At 46.2% G+C, this 20,072-nt stretch overlaps 1 protein-coding gene and 2 long non-coding RNA genes across 4 annotated transcripts; 1 reads left to right on the top strand and 2 right to left on the bottom strand.

Annotated features, from left to right (window-relative positions):
* Positions 1 to 577: 577 nt before the first annotated feature.
* On the top strand, positions 578 to 5,759 carry LOC121365638. Its single transcript, XR_005957044.1, has 3 exons — positions 578 to 654; positions 754 to 923; positions 5,668 to 5,759. It is a non-coding gene; the product is annotated as an uncharacterized LOC121365638 (long non-coding RNA).
* On the bottom strand, positions 2,990 to 8,092 carry LOC121365637. The gene is made up of 4 exons (XR_005957043.1): positions 7,893 to 8,092; positions 7,473 to 7,611; positions 5,641 to 6,416; positions 2,990 to 4,742 (listed from the first exon to the last, which is right to left on the bottom strand). It is a non-coding gene; the product is annotated as an uncharacterized LOC121365637 (long non-coding RNA).
* Positions 8,093 to 9,277: 1,185 nt separating this feature from the next.
* On the bottom strand, positions 9,278 to 12,412 carry EGR1 (early growth response 1). 2 transcript variants are annotated; one of them, XM_041489970.1, is made up of 2 exons: positions 11,965 to 12,412; positions 9,278 to 11,678 (listed from the first exon to the last, which is right to left on the bottom strand). In XM_041489970.1, exons 1-2 carry the CDS (start codon positions 12,197 to 12,199, stop codon positions 10,363 to 10,365), a joined length of 1,551 nt encoding a protein of 516 aa, XP_041345904.1. In that variant the 5' UTR covers positions 12,200 to 12,412; the 3' UTR covers positions 9,278 to 10,362. The 2 variants fall into 2 exon arrangements, with proteins under 2 accessions (XP_041345904.1, XP_041345905.1); XM_041489971.1 differs by having other exon boundaries at positions 9,278 to 11,660; positions 11,965 to 12,410.
* Positions 12,413 to 20,072: the final 7,660 nt, after the last annotated feature.

Here is a 20,072-nt window from a genome sequence, read left to right as displayed (position 1 = left end):
CCAGAAGGTTCTCTCAACAATTAGGTGAAAAGCCACCTCATAGGATCTCGGGGACTTCACCAAAAACTTGAGGACATCTAATTGGATAGAAGCCAAAAAGTCCCACCTGGCCCATCAGGCAGAAAAGAACAAAAGAGCTAAAGTGCTCTCGTGAGGTGTTTTTACCAGGAGCAGACCTCTGCTCCTGGTAAAACAGAGTTTTTCTGTTTGTTATTTTACCTTTTATTAAACCTTTTTTGTTTCTAACACTGCAGCAGAAGTCATCCTGCTTATTTTATGCCCCCAAAGTAATAGCTGAGCTATCCTTGGGTGTATTATGTTTCTTTTGAGGGCTTATGAGAACTGGCCCAAGGAAAAGAAACTTAAAACACGGTAACTGCAAAAAGCTAACAACTGGCTATCTGAGCAGACAATCCTATAGAACATGTGCAGAAAACAGAGGTGAAAAGTTTGAGCCCAAGGAAGACTTACGAGCCTTCACCCAAAACGACCACCAGATGTCAGACGACGACCTTGGACTGAAACCACGCATGTGTTATAAGGGCTTATGTAACGATGCAATTAGAAAATGTTACAGTATGAAGGTTAAGAAAGTATAATGTGCACGTTAAATAAAACAAGTATAAAAGCTAGTACGGTGTGAGGAATGGGCAAGTGAGTCTGTGGTGGAGCTATCCCCCTCGCCCCTAGCGTCGAATAAACAAATACCTGCTCTGTAGGCCTTACGCTATTGAGTACCGTTTTCTTGCCTAGGTTTCAAGCATCGCTCTGGCGACCTTGCGGCGGGACGGGACTCTCTGCCTGGCTGCAAGACCTGTTGGAGCTGGGGACTCCCTTGGCGTGCCCTGAGAATTTCTGGAAGGGACTCCGCGCTTCACCGGCTTTCTGCAAGGGCAGACAAGAACCGACCACAGGAAATTCAGGTATTTGTTTATTGTTCTGAATTTTGTTTCAGGTCTCGGTCAAGTCGCTCCTGTAAGACATTCCACAGGTGACATTCCAGGTCAAGACACTGTAAGACATTCCAGGGTGCTGTATCACAGGTGAAATTCCTGAAGTTGATGCAAGGCCTTAGAGTCCCCAAAAGAAGTCCAATGCCCTTTGGTATTGGCCTTGGCATTTTGGGTTTTGATTGTGGTATTTTGTGCATTTTGTGTTGTAAGAATATTAGTTGTTTCCCTTGTGTATTTTAGGACTCATTTTGTGTCCTATCATACCCCAATTCCTTGTGTATTGTGTGGAAGTGGTTTTGTAAACAAAAGATCCTTTTGTTTACGTTGCTTGTCAGTACTGTAGAAGAGAATAGTGGTGCCTGGCGATTCAGAGATGCCCAGTGTGTGTTAAGTGTAGTACATGGGGAATAAAGATAAAGAAAGGAGAAGAAGTACTAACACAGAATGTACAAGTGTGGAAATTTGGATAGCATTAAAAATGGGTAACACAGGAAGTAAAAATGTTATAAAAACCCACAAGGATGTATTTTAGCACATTGGAAAAATCTGGGAGGAATCCCAAGGGGCAATTTCAAGACAGGTAATCCAGTGGTGGCCTTTGTATAAAGCGGAAAGTGGTGAAAAGTAGCTCTCTAATGGAACTTTGAATTAAACCCAAGTAGCAGAAGGAATGTGGCATCAATTTGGCCCCACAAGACCCTTTGGTCCGAGCTGTGGAAAGAGTTATCAGGCGGAAAATAAAGAGATGTTGTTCAGCATGTAGTATAGGGCAGAGATGTTTGAAGTAGGCAGAAAAGCATTAGGAAGACAGTGTTACAGATGTCTGAGACTTACTTACCAGGCCAGCTGTACGCTCTCCACCGGCTGCTCCTCCCCCTCAATTAAGCCCGAGTGGTAGTGAGGATGAGATGGATGATCCTGGTGAGCGGACAAGTTCGGGGACCCTGATGATAGCACGTACAAAGAGTAAAACCAAGAAAGCTTTGCCTTTGGTCACCCCCTTAAGGCAAGCAGTGGGTCCCACAGGAGAAGCTGTGCAGGAAGGTCCCCTTTTCCACTAGTGACCCGAATAGGTAGCCAGGAGAAGTTAGGAATTACAGAGGAGACCCAAGAAAAGTAGCAAAAAGGATGGAGTTAGTAGTCAGGAATCAAAACCCAGATTGGGGTGATATTGATTTAATGCTGACAGACCTAACAGAAACAGAAAAAGAGCTAGTGACAAACACGGCCAGAGCACATGTGCAGGGACAAACTGCTAGTGGAGCCTTACCAAGGTACAGTGGACCAGCTGTTTCCTATTGTAAAACCTTTGTCGGACCTGAATGATGCAGGCAGCTATGCGACGTTAACTAAGTACTGGGAACTAGTCAAATTTGGATTAGAAAATGCCATTCCAAAAGCAGTTAATTGGTCAGTTAAACATGGACAGCATGAGTCACCCACTGACTTTGTGGACAGGCTCCAAGCAGCGATGTGTAAAGTTGCCACCCTAGATCCCCTGTCAGATATGGGAAAGCAACAGTTAGTTTCTCCTGATGTTAGAGCAATCTAGCCCAAATATTGGGCAGAAACTTCAGAAACCGAAGGAGCCTGTAAACACAGATTTAGAGGCATTAATGGGAGAAGCATGGAGGGTGTACAATAATAGGGATCAACAAAAGAGGAAAGAACTCACTACAGCCATACTGGCAGCTCTGGATCAGCACCAGTGTTGAGGGTGTGGGTGAGGCAGAGGCAGAAATACTGGAGGCAGAAGAGGTTCAAACCGGCCGTAGATTAAGCTGGGGCCAAATCAATGCTCATACTGTAAGAAAGAAGGACACTGGAAACGCCAGTGCTTGTAGTTAGGAGACAAAGTACACGAAGCCACTCTAGATTATAATGAATGACAGGGACTGCCAGATCTTACCCTAGTGGACCCGCTGGTTAAAATACAGCCATGGAATGATAAAGGAGTTGAATTTTTAGTAGCTACTGGAGCCACGCTTTCAGTCTTAAATCAAGCATTGATACCTAAAAATTAAAAACACATTCAAGTAATAAGAGCCACTGACCAGCCAGAAAATGCATTCTTCCTGAAACCACTTAAATATAAAATCGGGAAGAAGATGGGAATACACCAGTTTCTTTATTTACCTAATTCACCCAAATCTCTGCTAGGCAGTGATTTGCTTGAAAATTTAAAAGCCACAATTGAGCTTAGAGAAGGAAAAATTAAATTTAAGGTACCTGAAGACAAATTTATTTCAGCATTAGGACTGACAATTGACACAAGACTAACAAGCAATAGTAACTATTTAGAGCAAATACCTAATCAGTATGGCATACGGATACCCAGTCAAGATCAAAATGGGCAGACCATTTTTAAACTGAACTACAGACAGGAGTTAGGTGAGTAGTCCGAAAGCAATACCCTGTAAGGTTGGAAAACAGAAAAGGAATAGAGCAAATAACCAATAAATTCCTGACACTAGGATTGTTGAAAGAATGCGAATCAGAATTTAATAATCCCGTATTACCAGTAAGGAAACCTATTGGCACTTATAGACTACTGCAAGATTTATGAGCACTTAATGGAGTTGCTAAAAGTATTCACCCAGTAGCTGCAAATCCCTATACCTTGCTAACTAAAGTTTGAGGTGGTTTTATTTGGTTTTCAGAGACAGATCTTAAAGATGCTTTCTGCAGCTGTTGCAGATTGCTCTGTCTGGTTGTGGAAGTATTGGCAGTCACTCTGGGGTTACGACTTGCTGCTTCCAGTTTACAGTGCCTGGTGGTGGAGCAATCGGTCATCGCTTCCGGCTTCTGACTCTCTGGTTTAGATTTACTCTCTCTGGTGGGGGAAGTGTTCCTATCCACCCTGTCCCTCACACCCTACTCTTCTGGGTCCTACGCTACCACACTACAGACTGGTGGGAGCAAGATTCCTCCCTGAGAACCATCACACCGATATCCTTGAACATTTCAACTTCAGTGTGAAGATTGTAGGAACTTCCTGAATGCTATCCCCTAATACAGCAACAAGACAAAGTCCTCACCCACCCGGATCTTCAAAAAGTAGAGTACAAGGTTTAAACAAGCCTCATGGCTTGAGGGGCATCATCTGCCCCAAAAGCCCAACTCTGCATCCAAATGAAATTAGTATCACAAACAGATCAATGAACACCAGATGCACAGGCACTGTCAGCTTGGACCTGTAATTAACTTGGCAATGGAAAAACGTGAGCCCAGAGGTCCCATGAGACCTGTTTCCAGAAAGTGCCCACGTAATTATTTAAAGTTGTGGCTCAATTAAGGAGCAATACCAGTAAAACCCACAGACAAAAAACCTGGGTTTGGTTGGTTTTTTTTTGGTTTTTTTTTTTTTCTTTTAAAAAATTCAACTATCCAAAGTATGGTTCAGTAATTCAGGTGAGTTCAGCCTGCCACTTTCTGTTGAAAAAGGATTAACTAAATCTGCACTCTAAGAATAAAGAGCAGTTACATTTATTAAGGAGGTGGAACACATGGTATCATTTTCCCACTGAACCTCAGCCACAGGAGAAGCTTCTCTCTACCCCAGGAGCTGCAAGGAATTTGGGTAGGTGAATGACATCCAAGAATCACTGTAAATTCAAAGGCAGAAAGAGAAGATCTACCACTGAAGGGAAAGGTTTTAGGAAACATCTCGGCAGTCTAATTAATAATTATTTCCAATTCTTCAGTGAGAACAGGAACCTGCAGCAATTAAGGCCACACAGTCCATAGCAGCGAGAGCTGAGCACACATCCAGAGAGGCAGTTCCAGCATCTAAAATAAAAAAAAAAAAAACAAGAAAAAGTTGATTTATTTTAAAGTTACTTTAAGTTCATTTAAGAACAGGAAAAGAAGAGAAACCACACAGACTTCCAATGCAATGCTCTAAAACCAGCAAGAGATTTAGTCTTGTATATTGAATGTTTAAAATCCATGCATAATTACAGAACACTTATTTCCACAAAGAGAACCTAAGATTCACGTCCGAAAGCTTTAACCGCAAGTATCTTCAGAACAAAATGCTGCTGCTGCACGTGCCCCTCAACTTTGTGTCCTATTTCCAACTCCATATCTCTGGCTAATTAGGAGGAAACCTTTTAGACAGTATTCTAAGATCCACTGTTGATGTTTTGTTCACAGATATTGGTAGTAAGATTCCCTCAATTGAGCCTGTCCCTTCATTTCCTTATGCTCCAGTGTTTTTTCAAGTATTCCAAAGAAAAATATAGGCAAAAGCATTAAAAATGGTAAAACTAAACTCATTCACTCCATAGCTTAACCACATTTCTTTGACTAATGTTTAGATTTTGCTAAGGTGTATTTAAAAGTATTTCAAGGTGGCTATGACTACAATTCTTGTAAATGTGGGCAAATCTAGACACCTAGCTCCAGTTCACACACTAAGCTCACAGAATATCACATGTCAGAATGCACCAGGCAGTTCAGTGACTCGCTACATAGCTGGGCACATTCTGGTAGATAACCTGAGAGCTACGCACACTGGTGCAAAAACAAGCGCAGTAATTAGGGTAAACAGATTTTAGATATTCATTATATAACATGTTTTCATGAGCTTCTAAAGCCATCCCCGACTACCCTGGTCAGATTGAAAAACAGCCACAGACATAAAAAGTAATGCTCAGTCTGTTTTAAAGTTTTAACTGCATCTTACCATTGAAACTCTTTCTCCCTGTCCTAGGGTGAGGTTATGATGCTTGTATCCCGAGTCGTGTGTTCTGTTGGTGCTGGATATTATGTACTGTGCCTTCAAGACTGGTTCTGAAGAGCAAGGTTTGTTTTGGTTTGTTATCAGCCTGCTCCCCGACGGCTGGCGGGACAGAGAGACGGGACAGTACATAGTGCGGCTTTTGATTTTTGCTTGGCTTTTTGCTGCTTTGCTTTGCTCTTGCTCCTGCTTCGCTCCTGCTTTGCTCCTGCTCTGCTTTTGCTTTTTGCTTCTGTTAGTTTAGCTAAGCGGTCCAGATTTTTCCCTGGACTGTTTTTTCCCTTCCCTTTTTGAAGCCATTCAAACCTGCTCCGGACTGGGACCTGGGAAACACCGAGAGTTTGCACCTTGTGGCTGCAGCAGCCATCCCCAGCACCGGAGAGAGCAACAACAGAGCGACCACTCCCAGGAAAGACTTTCTGAATTTGTCATCCTTTTCAGATCGGTGAAAGTGCTGTCATCTGGTATTGTTCATTTTGTGTGCTGGGGGTGTTTTGCCTGTTAAATAAACAGGTTCTTTCCACTTCTCTCCGAGGAATCCTTCCCGAACCGGTGGGGGAAAGGGGCTGTGTGGGTTTGTTTTCTGGGGGAGCCCCCTTTGGAGGTTTTCTCCCAGATTTACCCTAATCCAGGACACTCCCCATCTCTCCAGCTCCGATGTCTGCAGATCTCTTACTGATCAACAGTTGTACTGCTACAGGAGAAGCCCACTATCACAGTAGCTGGGATAAGAGAAGTCATGTCATATTACCCAGGTCAACCTAACAGAGGACATGAATAGCAGAACTTTCAACTATCAACATTTACTGGTAGCATTAATATCATTCATGTTTGGAGATATAAAAATGGGGTATGAAAAGCTCACAAAAGAAAAAGATAACGCTCTATGCTTCTTAAAAAAGAAAAAAAGGATCACAAAGCATACTTTGATAATGCTTTTTGTATTTATGGAAGTGAAATATACACATAGAAAATACTTCTGTGTGACCACCATTTTTGTTATGACAGTGCCAAAAAATTATGACGAAGCCTGGAAAGTGCTAGAGATTATGTATAAGCATCAGCCTCAGCTATTTAGAGGAGAGAGTTTCATTCAAGACTATAAATGATTAGGGTCAGTCAAGGCTGATCTTTGATTACAGCAGAAAAGCTTAACTATTTTTAAAGTTCTTGTTCTTTAGCTACATCTCACATCTCATCCTGGAGTCTTTGTGCACTTTAAAACATGCAATCTCTTTTCTAGGTTTAACTAGCACTTATTAGGGCTACATTAAGATAATGCACACAGGTAAAAACATGGGATGTTTAGCTCAACAATCACACCACCAAGCCCTCTTCATAAATTTATTATCTACACTCAAAACTCTTTGGGACACTAAAGTCTACTGGGTCACAAACAGAAAACATTTGAAATAAACAACCACTTATACCTGAAAGTCACAAAACATGCTAGCCCTAGTAAACAGTGCAGTTTGCTTTAGAAGGGGTCAGTCCTAGTTAATAATTCGGTTTAGAATGGGTCAAAGACACACTTCAGGAGCCAGCCTTCAGCTGCTACACTCAGCTTTAGTCCAACCTGAGAGCAGTGAGCACCTACTTGGGGACAGCCCTTCTAAGGGCATCTGCCACAGCTCAGATCACCTTCAGTCTGCCAGCTACCACTTCAGAGTCTACAAAGTTATTTTTCTTGGGGCTACCTGAGGTCTTGCTCAGATGCACAAAGTCCGGGCACGTACGAGTGAAAGCCCTAAAGGAAAGAAAGGCCCATGACGACGTACCTCTTCGCTAGAAAGTCTCTGCCTACATGTCTTTTCTCCGTGTTGTCTCATCTCTCCAGTAAGAGCAGTTCGCAGTCACAGCAGAAATATCTGTAACAGTTCATTTTACCGTCTTTACAGAAAGTCTCCAGCGGCATTTCTAGAAAACAAGAGGACACAATGCAACAGGTCACCTAGCGTACCACAGCAGATACTCCGGGCTCCGAGTATGCTCGAACTAATTTTTAGCTCCTTATTTCTAAGGGAAAAGAAAACCGAACAGTCATTTTTCCTCTAGTGCAATTAAAGCGCAAGCCAGCCACCTAGTCGAGGACTATCGCCACGTAAACGGTCGCTTACGGAAAGCGTCGGCAGAGAAAAAGCCTGGGCGGACAAGGTCACTGGCCTCTGCAGCTCTCCCCAGGTTAGACGGTATCCTACCTATTTCGGAGGCGCGTATGAAGAGCGACGCAGTCCCTGTCAAGGAAAACGAATAGTAGCCAGCAGCGAAGAAGCGCTGCTAGTCGGCCTGGGCTCCAGCAGCCTTTGGGAGCCCCACGGAGAGCCGCGGCGCGCCGCTCGGCCCACTGCGGAGCGGAGTTCCGCCGCCCGGAGGCGCGTGAGCCACGGCCGGCGCGGGCCTCCCGAGGGGAGGGGGGCGGAGGGGGAGAGGCGGGGGGAAAGGGAAGGGGGGGCGCGCCGCAGCATCACGGCGGCTGCGCGGCGCAGCCCCGGAACGCCTGAGCAGGAAATTCCATTTTTGGGCCACGGAAGTGCCATAAAAGGCGTGGAGGAAATTCCAAATATGGTCGTGCTGTTCCGGACGGGAAGCAGCGGGGCCGGGGCTTCTGTTCAGCCGGGGCCGCCCCCGGCGCGCTCCCGGCGCTGGCGCGGCACCGCGATCGCTAGAGCATGGCGGGGAGGGTCTCCTCCGAGCCAAGCCGGGCGGCCGTTGCTGTCTCTAGTGGTCAGACCTGAAGTGGGCTTTAAATCACAAACAGCCGAGGTTTAGTTCCGAGCAAAAGGGGGTCTTCAGCGCGTAAGCGCAAAAGCGAGAGGCCTTGGCTTCCTTCCTCGCTGCTGCACTTCCTAGAGGGGGAGGGTTTTCCCCGCCAGTGACAACACCTGCTGTTTCCTAGGGAACAAACTTCTTGAAACCGACTCATCCTACCAATTGGACTAGAAGAAAACTTTTTAAGAAACAGAAATCCTGTCTTCAGGCCAACAGCAAAAGAAAGATCTTGCAGAAAATGTATGGGCAATACTTTCTAATAAAGCATTTTTCTTCCCTGAAATCTGTTCCGTTTTATGAGACAAAGGCCAGGGAAATAGTGGATGCAGAAGACCTATGCATTTATTTCCTTTATGTTACGCTAGCAAGGGTGCACTGTCCTTCATTCCTGCATAGCCAAGTTCACACACCGAAGAGAACCTTTTTTTTTTTTCCTCTTTAGATATGGAAGTTACTCATTTCAAAATTCTCTGGAGAACCCGGGGCACCCTCAGGCTCATCAAGCATTGCTTGACAGCCTACTTGGTCAGTTTTTATCACAATCAAAATTCCAGAAGGCTAGACCAGGAGACAGTAACTGTGGCTGCTTCAAAAGAGGTGGTGATGCACCTAACGCAAGGACATGAGTTCACCACCCATGCTTTCTGCAAGCAACCGGACATAAGATTGATTTAGTCTCCTTTCTTTAAACAGGTTTGTTGTTTTTTGGGGTTTTTTTCCAGGAGACAAGTAGTTATGTACTGGCTTTGAAGCAACTAAAGCGGCTGGGATTGCTGTGGTGCAGTCTTCCTAAGTAGTAATTTCAAGGAAAGTGTAAGTCTGCACAATTTGATGTTTTATTTATTTTTTTTTCTGAAGGGTATTGTACACCAAATATCCCAATGGCAGGAAAAAGCGCATTCAATGTGTTTAGAAGCCAAACAGTCACTTTCATTTAAACAAACACAATTACAAAGTAAAAAGAAACGACAAAATAATGAACTGCATGTTCATAACATACAAAAATTGCTGCCTACTCAGTAGGTAACTACAACATTCCAACTCCTGAATATATATATATATATATATATATAAATTTACATTTTTGTAACAAAAATAGACTTTGAGAGGTGGAGGGGGAGAGGGTGTGTGGGGGTTTTTTGTTGTTTGGGGTTTTTTTGTTTGGTTTGGTTTTTTTTCTGATTGTTTGGTTTTTGGGGTTTTTTTTGCTTACATTCCATCCCCTGGCCCTTTCTTTTGCTCCTCTCCCCACCCATTCCCTGCTTTTCCTTACATTCTTTGAGTAACATCTCTTCCACTTTAAGGCAAGATGCAAAGCATCCACTCACACAAACGCATGACGTCAGCAAGGCTTCACAAAAAGGCACCAAGACTTGTAACTTTTAAAACAAAACTTCTGCCACATGTGAGTGTCTCATCAGGTGATAATTACATAGCATCACTCCAACATGCTCAAATACAGTAAGTGTTGTTCCCAAAGAAGTTTGAAATGCATTATAGCATAGTCACTGAAATAGAATTAACATTTACAAAATATGGCCCTGCAAACTCCAAATTATACAATATGAATACGCAAAGATTTTTTCCACATCAATAGTACCTAAAGGAAAGCAAAACCATGGCACATGTACAATTTACATCAGCTAGATACTTACTCAAAAGTCCTTTCTTCCTAATAAAAGACTATTGTTTACAGGGAAAATTATATTGAACTTATATCCACAGTCCATGCAAATTAAGTCATTCAACAGAGGTGGAAAACTTAAGCAGCAGTCGATTCAGGCAGCTGAAGTTTAAACTAAATAGCCTTGCAACGTATGGTGTTGTGGGAGTAATTGGAGACTCCGTGTCTGATAATACCAATGGAAAAGGTGAATTCACCTGTTCCAGAAGGTAGTTTCAGCAGATCTCAATTGTCCTTGGAGAAAAGGCTGAGTTCATGTCTGAAAGTGCTGAGGTTACCTGTGAGCTGAAATTATTGGTGACTCCTGGAGATGAGAAGGAAGTGGCCACTTGGGTCTGAAAAGTGGCAGTGCCAGAGGGGTAAGTGGTTGCTATGGAAGGGGATGGGAATGTGGTGTGTGCAGGGGAGGGATAGGAAGAGGGAGCAGGGGAAGAATACGCTGTGCGCACTGGGGAGGGATAAGTGGTGGCGATGGAGGAAGGGTAGGATGTAGTCACAGAGGATGAATAGGCAGGAATTGGGGAAGCAGTTGAGGCTGGAGCTGCCTTTTCCACTTTCTTGTCCTTCTGCCTAAGGTGGATTTTAGTGTGCCTCTTCCTCTCATCGCTTCTGGCAAACTTTCTGCCACAAATGTCACAAGCGAATGGCTTCTCTCCCGTGTGTGTGCGGATGTGCGTAGTCAAGTGGTCGCTCCTGCTGAAGTTCCGCATGCAAATGCGGCACTGGAAAGGTTTCTGTCCCGTGTGGATGCGTATGTGCCGCGTTAGCTCATCAGATCGTGAAAACCTTCGGTCACAGGACTCCACTGGGCAGGCATAGGGACGCTCGTGAGGAGGCGTCTTGCTGGGACGGTTTGGGTATTTCCTCATCCTACTGGGCTTGATCAGCTGGGACTGGTAATTAGCATTGAGGGTCTTCAGCTCTTGGGAGCCAGTCTGCGTAGCAAATGCCTTAATAGTGGACAGTGGTGTGAGGGAAGGCTGCTGTGCTCTGGTCTCAAGAGCTGGGAAGGGCTTCTGATCAGCTGGAACAAGACTGAGCTCACCCTGTTGCTGAGGGAACAAGTAATCCGGGATCATTGGCACCTGAAAGTTGGTTTTAGCAGTCGGATAAGCTGGAGGTGGATACTGGATGGGGGCTCCAGAGGTGTTGGGGAAAGACTGGGTCTGGGATTCAGGAAAAATATCAGAGCTGGAATTGGGAAATGTTGGTGCAGCTGAATAAATTGGATTGTTCTCACTGGCTTGCACAGAACAGCTCAGTGGGGAGCTCTGCGAGGAGGAGGATGGTGATGATGAAGTAGGCGTAGATGTGGGAGGTGCATTAGCCATGCCCACCAGCCCACTGACGAGGCTGAAGAGGGGCTCTGGCCATAGGGGGTTGCTGCTGTTGGGGGCCGGCTCTAAGGAGAAGCGCCCCGTGTAGGTTATCGGTGGCAGTCTCGTCGTTTGATTGGGATAGCTGGTTTCTGGCAGGGTTTTCTCGTTGTTCAGGGAGATTTCGGGAAAGGTGTCTGCAAAGAGAGGAATAGCTATTAATTCCAGCAGCCACTGCAGCTGCTGCCCGTGCTTCGCGAGCCATCCCTCTCACAGCGCAGCCCCAGATTCTGGTTAATTACTAATTGAGCGTAACATATTGCAGCGTCGCTGGCAGGTCTCCAGCCGCAGCTAGTCCGGAGCCGCTGACGCACACAGGAGAATCCCCCCGCGCGGCCGCTGGGACAGAAGCGAGGCTGCAGCGCGGAATTCCCGCAGGCGTCGCTGCCCCCGCTGCCGATCGGGACTCCCCGCCCGCCTGGGCGAGGTCAGCGCGCTTACCTGCCGCGAGGTGCTCGAAGTGCTGCTCTCCGGGCTCCCCGGCGGTGCCGAAGCCCGCACTCTCGGGTGCCCCGGGCGGGGCAAGGAATTGCGGGCCCCCGCCGCTGAGCAGCATCATCTCCTCCAGCTTGGGATAGTGAGTCTCCATGGCAGGGGGCGAGTGCGGGAAGGCGCCAAAGGGGTCGGAGATCTGCAGCGGGGGCAGGAGCTGCATCTCTGCCTTGGCCGCGGCCATGAGGGCGCCGGGCTCCGACTCTGACGGGTGATGGCGCTGCCGCCGCGGGGCTGCGGCGAGGCGGCCGTCGCCTGCTCTGCGCCCTGCGCCGCTGTCGGCCCGGCGCTGTCCGCTGAAAGCGCTCGGCTCCCGGCTCCCCGCCCGCCCGCCCGGGGCTCCCCCCTGCTCTGCCCGCTGGAAGCGCTCGGCTCCCCGCCCGCTCCGGCACCGCCTCTATATATCGGGTCTCACCGGCCGCAGCCCGCCCCAGCCCTGACGTACATGGCCATATATGGAAAGCAGGAAGCCCTTATATGGATGCGGGCCGGAGGACCCCTCCTGGCGTCAGAGCCTGGCACCGGGGAAAGCCGGGCCGGGGGGCCCCGCCCGCCCCGGACTGAGGGCCCCACGCCCGGTGCAGGTCTGACCCCCGCTATGGGCAGCGCCGCCGCAGCGCTGCCGCAGCATCGACGGTCCCGCGAGACGGGGTCCCCGGCCCCCGCCGGCCCCGGCCAGCCCGCCGGAAGCCCCCACCGTACTTTCCATATTAGGAAACAACCTTATAAGTCTCGATTCCGGCGGAGGCTTCCCGTTCCTTATATGGCGATTCCGGTCCCGGGCTGGGAGGTTGGGGGGGGGGGGGGGTCCGGAGCCGGGGGGGGGGGGGTTGGGGGGGGGGGGTGCTCAGAGGCCGTCTGCAGACGGGCGCGCGCCCGCCCCCTGGCAACAGGAGCGCGCGGAGGCCCCGGACCGAGAAAGAGCGAGGCTGCTCCCCGAGCGGTTGGCACAGGAGCCTCTGGGAGCACCCGACAGACCCCGGCGTCGCCGCCGTGTTTTCGCGGGCAGAGCTCCCCTTCGCCCCCACCCCGTTTGCTCAGCTCGCACTATTCGCCTCCCCCCGTCTCCGCGGAGGAGCCAAGCGCCGCTCACGGCGGCTGCCGCAGCTGGCTCGATGTGGAGTTCTCTGGGTGCTGGCAGCGTGCCCAAGGCAGGAGCTGCCTGCTCCCAGAAAAGAGGAATCTCCGGGATTCCAGCGGCCTGCCGCGATCGCGCTGCTCCTCCCGCTCCCGACGAGAGCGGCGGAGGTCTGCCCGTAGCGCCAGACCGGGACAGACCCGGCTCCGTGCGTCTCCTTCACGTAGCGGAGAACAGAGCACTGATCAACAGAGAGCCCCAGTACTGGGCTAAATGGCCGCAGCCACCACTGACTTCAGCGCGATGAAATGTGACAGCGCTCGGGACTCTGCTCTCGCGCCTTCAGGATTGTCCCCTGACGCGGCTACAGCTCTTTCCTGCCCTCCCCGCACAGCGCTGGCTGCGCCCTGCACCGGCTCCGCATGGAACCCTCGGCCGCCTGCTCGACGCAACACGCACACCGAGGAGCCACGGAAGAGCGCTGCCCGGGCCGGGGGAGCCTCCCGCGCTATAAATAGTGGCTCGCCGCGGCCGCCGCCCCGCCCCGCCCGGGCAGCCCCGCTGCTGGCGCGCGGGGCTCCCCTGGCGCCGGGCCAGGCGGCTCCGGCGACGCAGTGAGGCCGCAGTGCGCGTGCGCGGCCATCGCGGCGAGGGCTTCCCCGCAGTGTGCGGGACTCCGGGGGCGGGGTCGGAGCTGTCGCCAGCAGCCCAGCGCTTAGGCGGGCCCCATGCCGGTGACGGAGTCTGGAGCTCCGCGGCGCACGGTCGCCCCATGGTCGGGTACAGCGGGGGACTTGCCGGACGGCCTGTTCGCCGCTGTCTGCGGCTCCGTGTTCTGCCGCGGACGGCGCTCCCTCTGCCGCAGTGACGGAGGGTAAAGGCAGGCGACTTGGTTCCTCTTCTGGTCTGGCCCCGCTCGCTCGGGGCACCGCCCGCCTCCGAGCACGTCCCGCAGCGCCATTCGCGGTCGGTTGCAGAGCTGGCTCTTCCCCGCGGAAATCCTGGCGCCGAGCCGGGCCGGGCCACACAGCGCTTTATGCCAGGCGGCCTTCTTTTGCCGTGGGAAGGCAGCTGCATAAACCAGTAGCCTCTACCGCCTTTGAGATTTATATTCAAGTTGCGAGCCACGGCAGGCCTCTGTCTGCCCGCTTTTTCAGAATATTTAGACTTTTGCCATGAGTACAGTTTTTAACTGAGTTGCTATATTTAGGACTGTGCCTTGCCAGTAACACTGTGCAGTGCCTCCCACACCGATGCATTTCCACCTTAAAATCAGTGATGGGCTGTAGCAACACAACGCCTCCAGGCTTCGGAGGATAGCGTCTGCGTATCTGCAGCCGCTATTACTCAATGGCAGCTACTACATATCTGTTATTTGGTACTTACTCTTTATGGAGAGAAATCATACTAGTTTTCAGTGCACCAGGCCAAACCTCTATTTTGAAAATGTCATTTGGAGCTTTTCCTTTTTTAAAAGATACCTACTGCAGGTTTTGTGACATCCCATACATAATGATTTCAACTAGTCCGATTTTCATCAGCATGTCACGGTTTGGAGCTCTTTTAGAAAGGGATGAGTAGCAGAACTTGACTTTTTCTACAAACACTGTAGTTTGTTTTGGCTTCTGAACATCTTACTGACATCGCATCTTCCTTGCTCTTTTTTTTTTATTCTATTCCTTTTAAAGATCAGTAAGAGGTGCCTGATTCCTAGAGAATTTCATTCATACACTCTGTACGTTGGCTCCAATATTCCCTTACAGATATTGAAGTGCATCATTCAGACAAATATGGTTTTTTGTCAAAATCTGGAATCACAGATGGAAAAAAATCTAATCCTCTTTTTAAAGTACCTTCATTTTTATCAATTTGTATAAGATAAAAAAGAGACCTGCTTTAAGAGTTGCAGACAGAGCAATGTAACTAGCTTGAGCTGCACATAAGTTATGGTAATAAAGGCTGTTTTGCAACACTGCACCATTCTGGTGAGGCTTGCTGGCTTCAGGGAAGTACTGGAGAGACCGTGGATGACTTATAACCTGTGCACTAAGCTAGCAAATTGCCTGTTGTTACGAGTTTTCCAAAATCCTCTTCTGTGTTCAGTTTTCTTTTTCTGAATACAACATTAGGTATGTAGGAATTACATTAAAGGTGTTACTATTGAGATCCAAGATCTGTTTAGGTCATCTAGCCAGACATTTGGCTTTTTTTCTAAGTAGAATGATTTGAAGGTCCAAAGAATTTGCTACTATACATCAGTATTTGAAATGTCTTTCTAAAATGGCAGTATTTTAATAAATTTTTAACACTTCCCTTAATTTTGTGCTTTCCTAGTGAAAGCACACTGCCGCTGGATCAGTCACAATTTTATTTGAAAATTTAACAGTTTTGGCTCTGATTGTCTAGTGAATAAACACGTGCGATACACTGGGTCTCCCTGAAAGTCTGTCGTTATCAAATATATTGTCTCTCAGTATGTACTATTTCAGTGACAAGAATCCTCTTCCAAGGACACGGAGTGCAAAATGCTATGGGGTCACGGAATAAGAAGAGAGAACAGTTTCAAAGTTAAAAATTACCTAAGACGAATCCTTGGTTTTGTCACTTGCATTTCTTGTACACAATTTTCTGGGTAAGGGGACAGTATTTTTTGTCTCCAAGTATTCCTCAAATGTCCATCTGTCTTCAAATGTTTAATTTGCAAATACAGAATACAGAGCAGGGGGGACGGGGGCAAATCCTCCTTAGGAAGCAAGCTTTAGGGAAACTAAGCTAGCAGTTGCTGTGAGTGTCAGTGCTGCTGCTGGCTCAGTATCCATGGAAACTTGATTTCCCATCTTGCTGCAGGAATTAATTGAAGATCCCAATCCACTTGCTCGGGGAATCACTGTGATATTAACCCACATCCTGCTATAAAGCTCACTTTAATATCTCAGATACTCTTTTCATCAGAACAAAAGGTTCAATTAGCTTTCACCAACTTAAAAGAAAGTAAAAAGGCCATCTAAGTCTTTACTGCCTCAAAACCAGGGCAGAGAACATAGACCTACATCTAGAGTTACATCTTGGAGATCTACATCTTTCAAATGGAACTTGCCAAAAACATCAGCAAGAGAGGGCACAGAGTCAGGAATGCTCTATGCAAATCTCATGTCCAACATCATACAGTTACCTCTATGTTTCACCTACGCCAGTAGCTGTATTAGTATTATCTTGTGGGGAAAATTCACTGTCCATACTTCAGTATCAGACCATAACTTTGTCTTCCACAGAACGTTCTTAAGATATACTGTGCAAAGCTTCAAAGAGAATAAGCCAAAAGGGACTTTTGCTGGGGAACATTGTTTCCAGACTTCTCTTTGAAGACCTTTCATTAATTACAAACATAAGCATGTCACCTTCCCTCAAGGTCTGCTTCTGGATCAAACATCTCTGATTATCTACTTTTGAACTTTCTTTCCTCTAATTTCCTGTTGAATTCCCTAGTTGCTGCCACCATTCCCTTTATTTTTTCCTGATCCCCAAATCATCTTATCTGCTCTACAACCTTATTTTCTCCATTTTCATCTTTCGGATGCTTTGTATTTAGCACCTGGTCCTTCTGTAACCATGACAACTACATCACAATATCAGCAAAGGATCTCACTATTACCTGAGGAACCCAATCTCATCAAATGCCAGCTTGAACTGATGTTTAGTGTCCTGTACCCGGGGGACAAGTTTTGTTTTGAGTTTTATATATTTTATACGTAATCCAGGAAAGGCCAATTTCTTATGTTAACCTGTATCCTTCACACAATTGTCCTCCATCTTTTGTTTCCATTGTTGACACACTGACCCTCCCAAAAATGTGGACCACTGAAGGCATGTTACCACAGGAAAGATGGCGAGGATATTATCACAGACTGAGCACAGTCTTTGGATTAGATCAAAGAAGTTATGCTGTGTTGCTCTGTTACATCTCCAACACTGACAGTTTATAAGCAATTGGTCTCAAACCGTTAATTACAGGTGCTGTGAAAACTGCATACAATTTGTTACAGAACAGTTTTGGATTTCTGGACATAGCTGAACACTACTGCTTTCTCTGAATGGCAAATGCAGGCAGGGGAAAAGTGAAAGTAATATTTTGAACAGACTTGATGGTAACTCAAGACATATTAGATAAATAGGAGGATGAAGAAATACCACAGACCAGTGGAAGACCGCTGAAATGCAAGGACACCAGTATTCTTAAAGGAAATAATTTCCCCTTCTAGCTGGACTTACAAATTACATGTTGTGTTATATTGTTACTCACCACCAAGACTGAGAAATCCATCTGTGGTTAATCACAATAACAATTCTATGAAATGCTGCATTATGTAGAGTACAAATATGCAGCAGTGCATCAGTAGAGCACTACATGCACGCTGGACCAGGTCTGTAGTTCAGACCAGGCAATGTTGCTTCTAGAATTTTTGCCTTTTCCCGGTGAATAGAGAAGGGAGGGAAGAGCAGTAGTTGTTGTTGTCTTGGATTTTTTTATGCTTTATCACAGTATTTTCAGTTACCATGTATGCTATGAAACAAATCAGATACTTCAAGTGAAATCTAATAAACACATTAATTTTAGACATGTTGCAATAATGAATCCTACAAGCTAGCAATTATGGTGTTGCAGACTTGTGTCTTGGGGACAAACCTTCAGCTCTTGCAATGAAAACAGGTCAATTCACTTTTTCTTATTCCCAGACTAAGGAAGCCCAAGGAATTGATTTTTATAGAATACAAGAATTTGACAACACCTCCTCTTGTACTTGTTAAATAAGAGGAAACACAATGTGCCTATATTGAACTCACGCTGTTAACGTTCCCATGTGCACTCCCTTTTCACTTCGGTGGTACGTGACATTCAACTTCACTGGTACGTGACCAGGAGTTTTTTTGCGTTGCATTCGATAAACATTAAATCCTTTGACAAAAAAACATCACAGACATATTAACTACCTCATCTCCCACCCTACCTCTTCAGTAAGTTATTGTTCCTGAATATATTTTTTTCCTTTTATTTCTCAAGGTTGATCAGTGACAAAAATTTCAAACTAAAGCACAAAATGTGCTTCAAAGAAAATTTGAAGGCAAAATTTACTTCCAAGTATTGAAGGAGAAACCAATGCTTAAGTATACAGTAAGCTCAAATTCACAATCTTCCAATAGGAAAAGTCTCACAGTAGTTAGAAGAGTCATAGACTTACAGGATTTTCTTCATCTTGATTGTAAAAGCTGAGGAAAGGACTGTGATTGTAATAACACACAAACACATCACTAGAGGCAAGGTTCTCCTCCCATTTCATGACTGAAATAGCCCAAATCTGGACTGTATCCTTATCTTGATTTTGGATCTGCTTAAACTGCTCTATTATTGAATGCTAAGAATTTTTACTGGAAGCTGAGCAAGAACTTTAAAATCAGCATGACTGAAAACTCATTGCTGCTTCCTCATTAATATGCCAGAAGGACTGTCTGACATTTCTATGGAATGTCTGTGCTCTTGGGACTGATGATTCAGTGCAGAGCTGTTTGGAATTTCTACAAAAGTTCAGCCCTCCTCCCTTCTCAAATGGCTTAATTTTACCAATCTGTCAAGTAAAACTAAAAATAATGAGTTTGTGTGCAATTACAAGGGGAAGGATGGAAATTTCACTGCACAGTGTATTAGGTAACTCATTAGAAAGCAGAAGCTGCATTTTCAAAAGCAGTGTGAAATATATCTCCCATGTTTAATTATTTTTTTTTTCTGCAGTTAGATGCTAAAATTTTAAGGTGCATAGTAATACCCAAGCTAAAGGAGGATGCGATTAAGATTTCTGTGAGGTCAATTTGATGAAAAAGTGTTCCTTGCTTGTCAAGAGTTTCATGAAAGATAAGACAAAAACTGATTAGGGCTAGCAACTCAAATTCAGTGGTGATTTCCACTGGAGCCTGCTAGCCCAGGAGAAGAAGCAGCTTAGCCTCAAGAGCTGCCAATGATCCTAATAAACAGGTAAACCCGAAGTCCAAACCCAGTGCAGCTGCTCCTGTAATCATTTTGCACAAGTCAACTGCTATTGGAGCAAGTGGGGATATGAAATGTCATAGACATATACAAAGAGGAAAATAACCACATCATTTTTGCATATGCCCAGAAATATAGTCAAACACTTTCTATTTACAATATAAACATTTCAGGTTTCAACTGCTGAGTTTAGGAATGGCCTGACTCATTAGGAATGAGCTGACTAAAACAGAAGAAAATCTGCTTCCTTCACAAGGACATCAGAGAGTTGGAAGGATGGCAGCAGGGGTTGAACTAGATGATCTTTAAGGGTCCTTCCAACTCAATCCAATCTATGATTCTTTAATTCATTGCATTGGCAGGAAAAACTGAGAGCAAGGGGGTAAAAAGAGAAAGGCTCCACCTACGTAAGAGTCCACTTTGGGGAGGAAAAAAACTGCCAAGCTGAATTTCAAAGCCAAAAAGGATTTCAACTCAATCCAAAACAGAGACTCAAGTCCATTACTACTGTTATGAAGTTCCAGCTAGAGATCACAGTTCATCAGCTTCAGACTTATGTTATCCAAAACACCAAATATAAAGATGCCACTAGAACCCTGCTAGCTGACTTCCTCTCTTATCCCAGCCACTACAACTGCTAGCTCCCAACCATCTACTTTACCTGCTAGCTGGGTCTATGGAAGACAACTGTTACTGATAGCTACAGAAAATTCTTCTTACAATCCATTTCTACCTTGTAATTTCACATATCCTCCGCCTGTTGTCTGCACCACAGGTTTTCCAGTAAGTAAGCCGAGTTCTTGCTACCCGGCTCTGCAAGACAATTTTTATTCCCTGACGACTCTAATGTTTCGTGCCTAGGTACAGCAGCTATGTAGTACTGATTAAACATTTGTGCTTCTGCACATGGACTGAGAAAAAGATAGTTCACCATTCTCTAAC

The sequence above is a fragment of the Pyrgilauda ruficollis genome, unplaced genomic scaffold (genome assembly GCF_017590135.1).
Source record: "Pyrgilauda ruficollis isolate IOZ18807 unplaced genomic scaffold, ASM1759013v1 scaffold97, whole genome shotgun sequence".
Lineage (NCBI taxonomy): Eukaryota > Metazoa > Chordata > Aves > Passeriformes > Passeridae > Pyrgilauda > Pyrgilauda ruficollis.
Note: the sequence above shows the minus strand (reverse complement) of the source record. Positions and strands in the feature narration are given on the sequence as shown.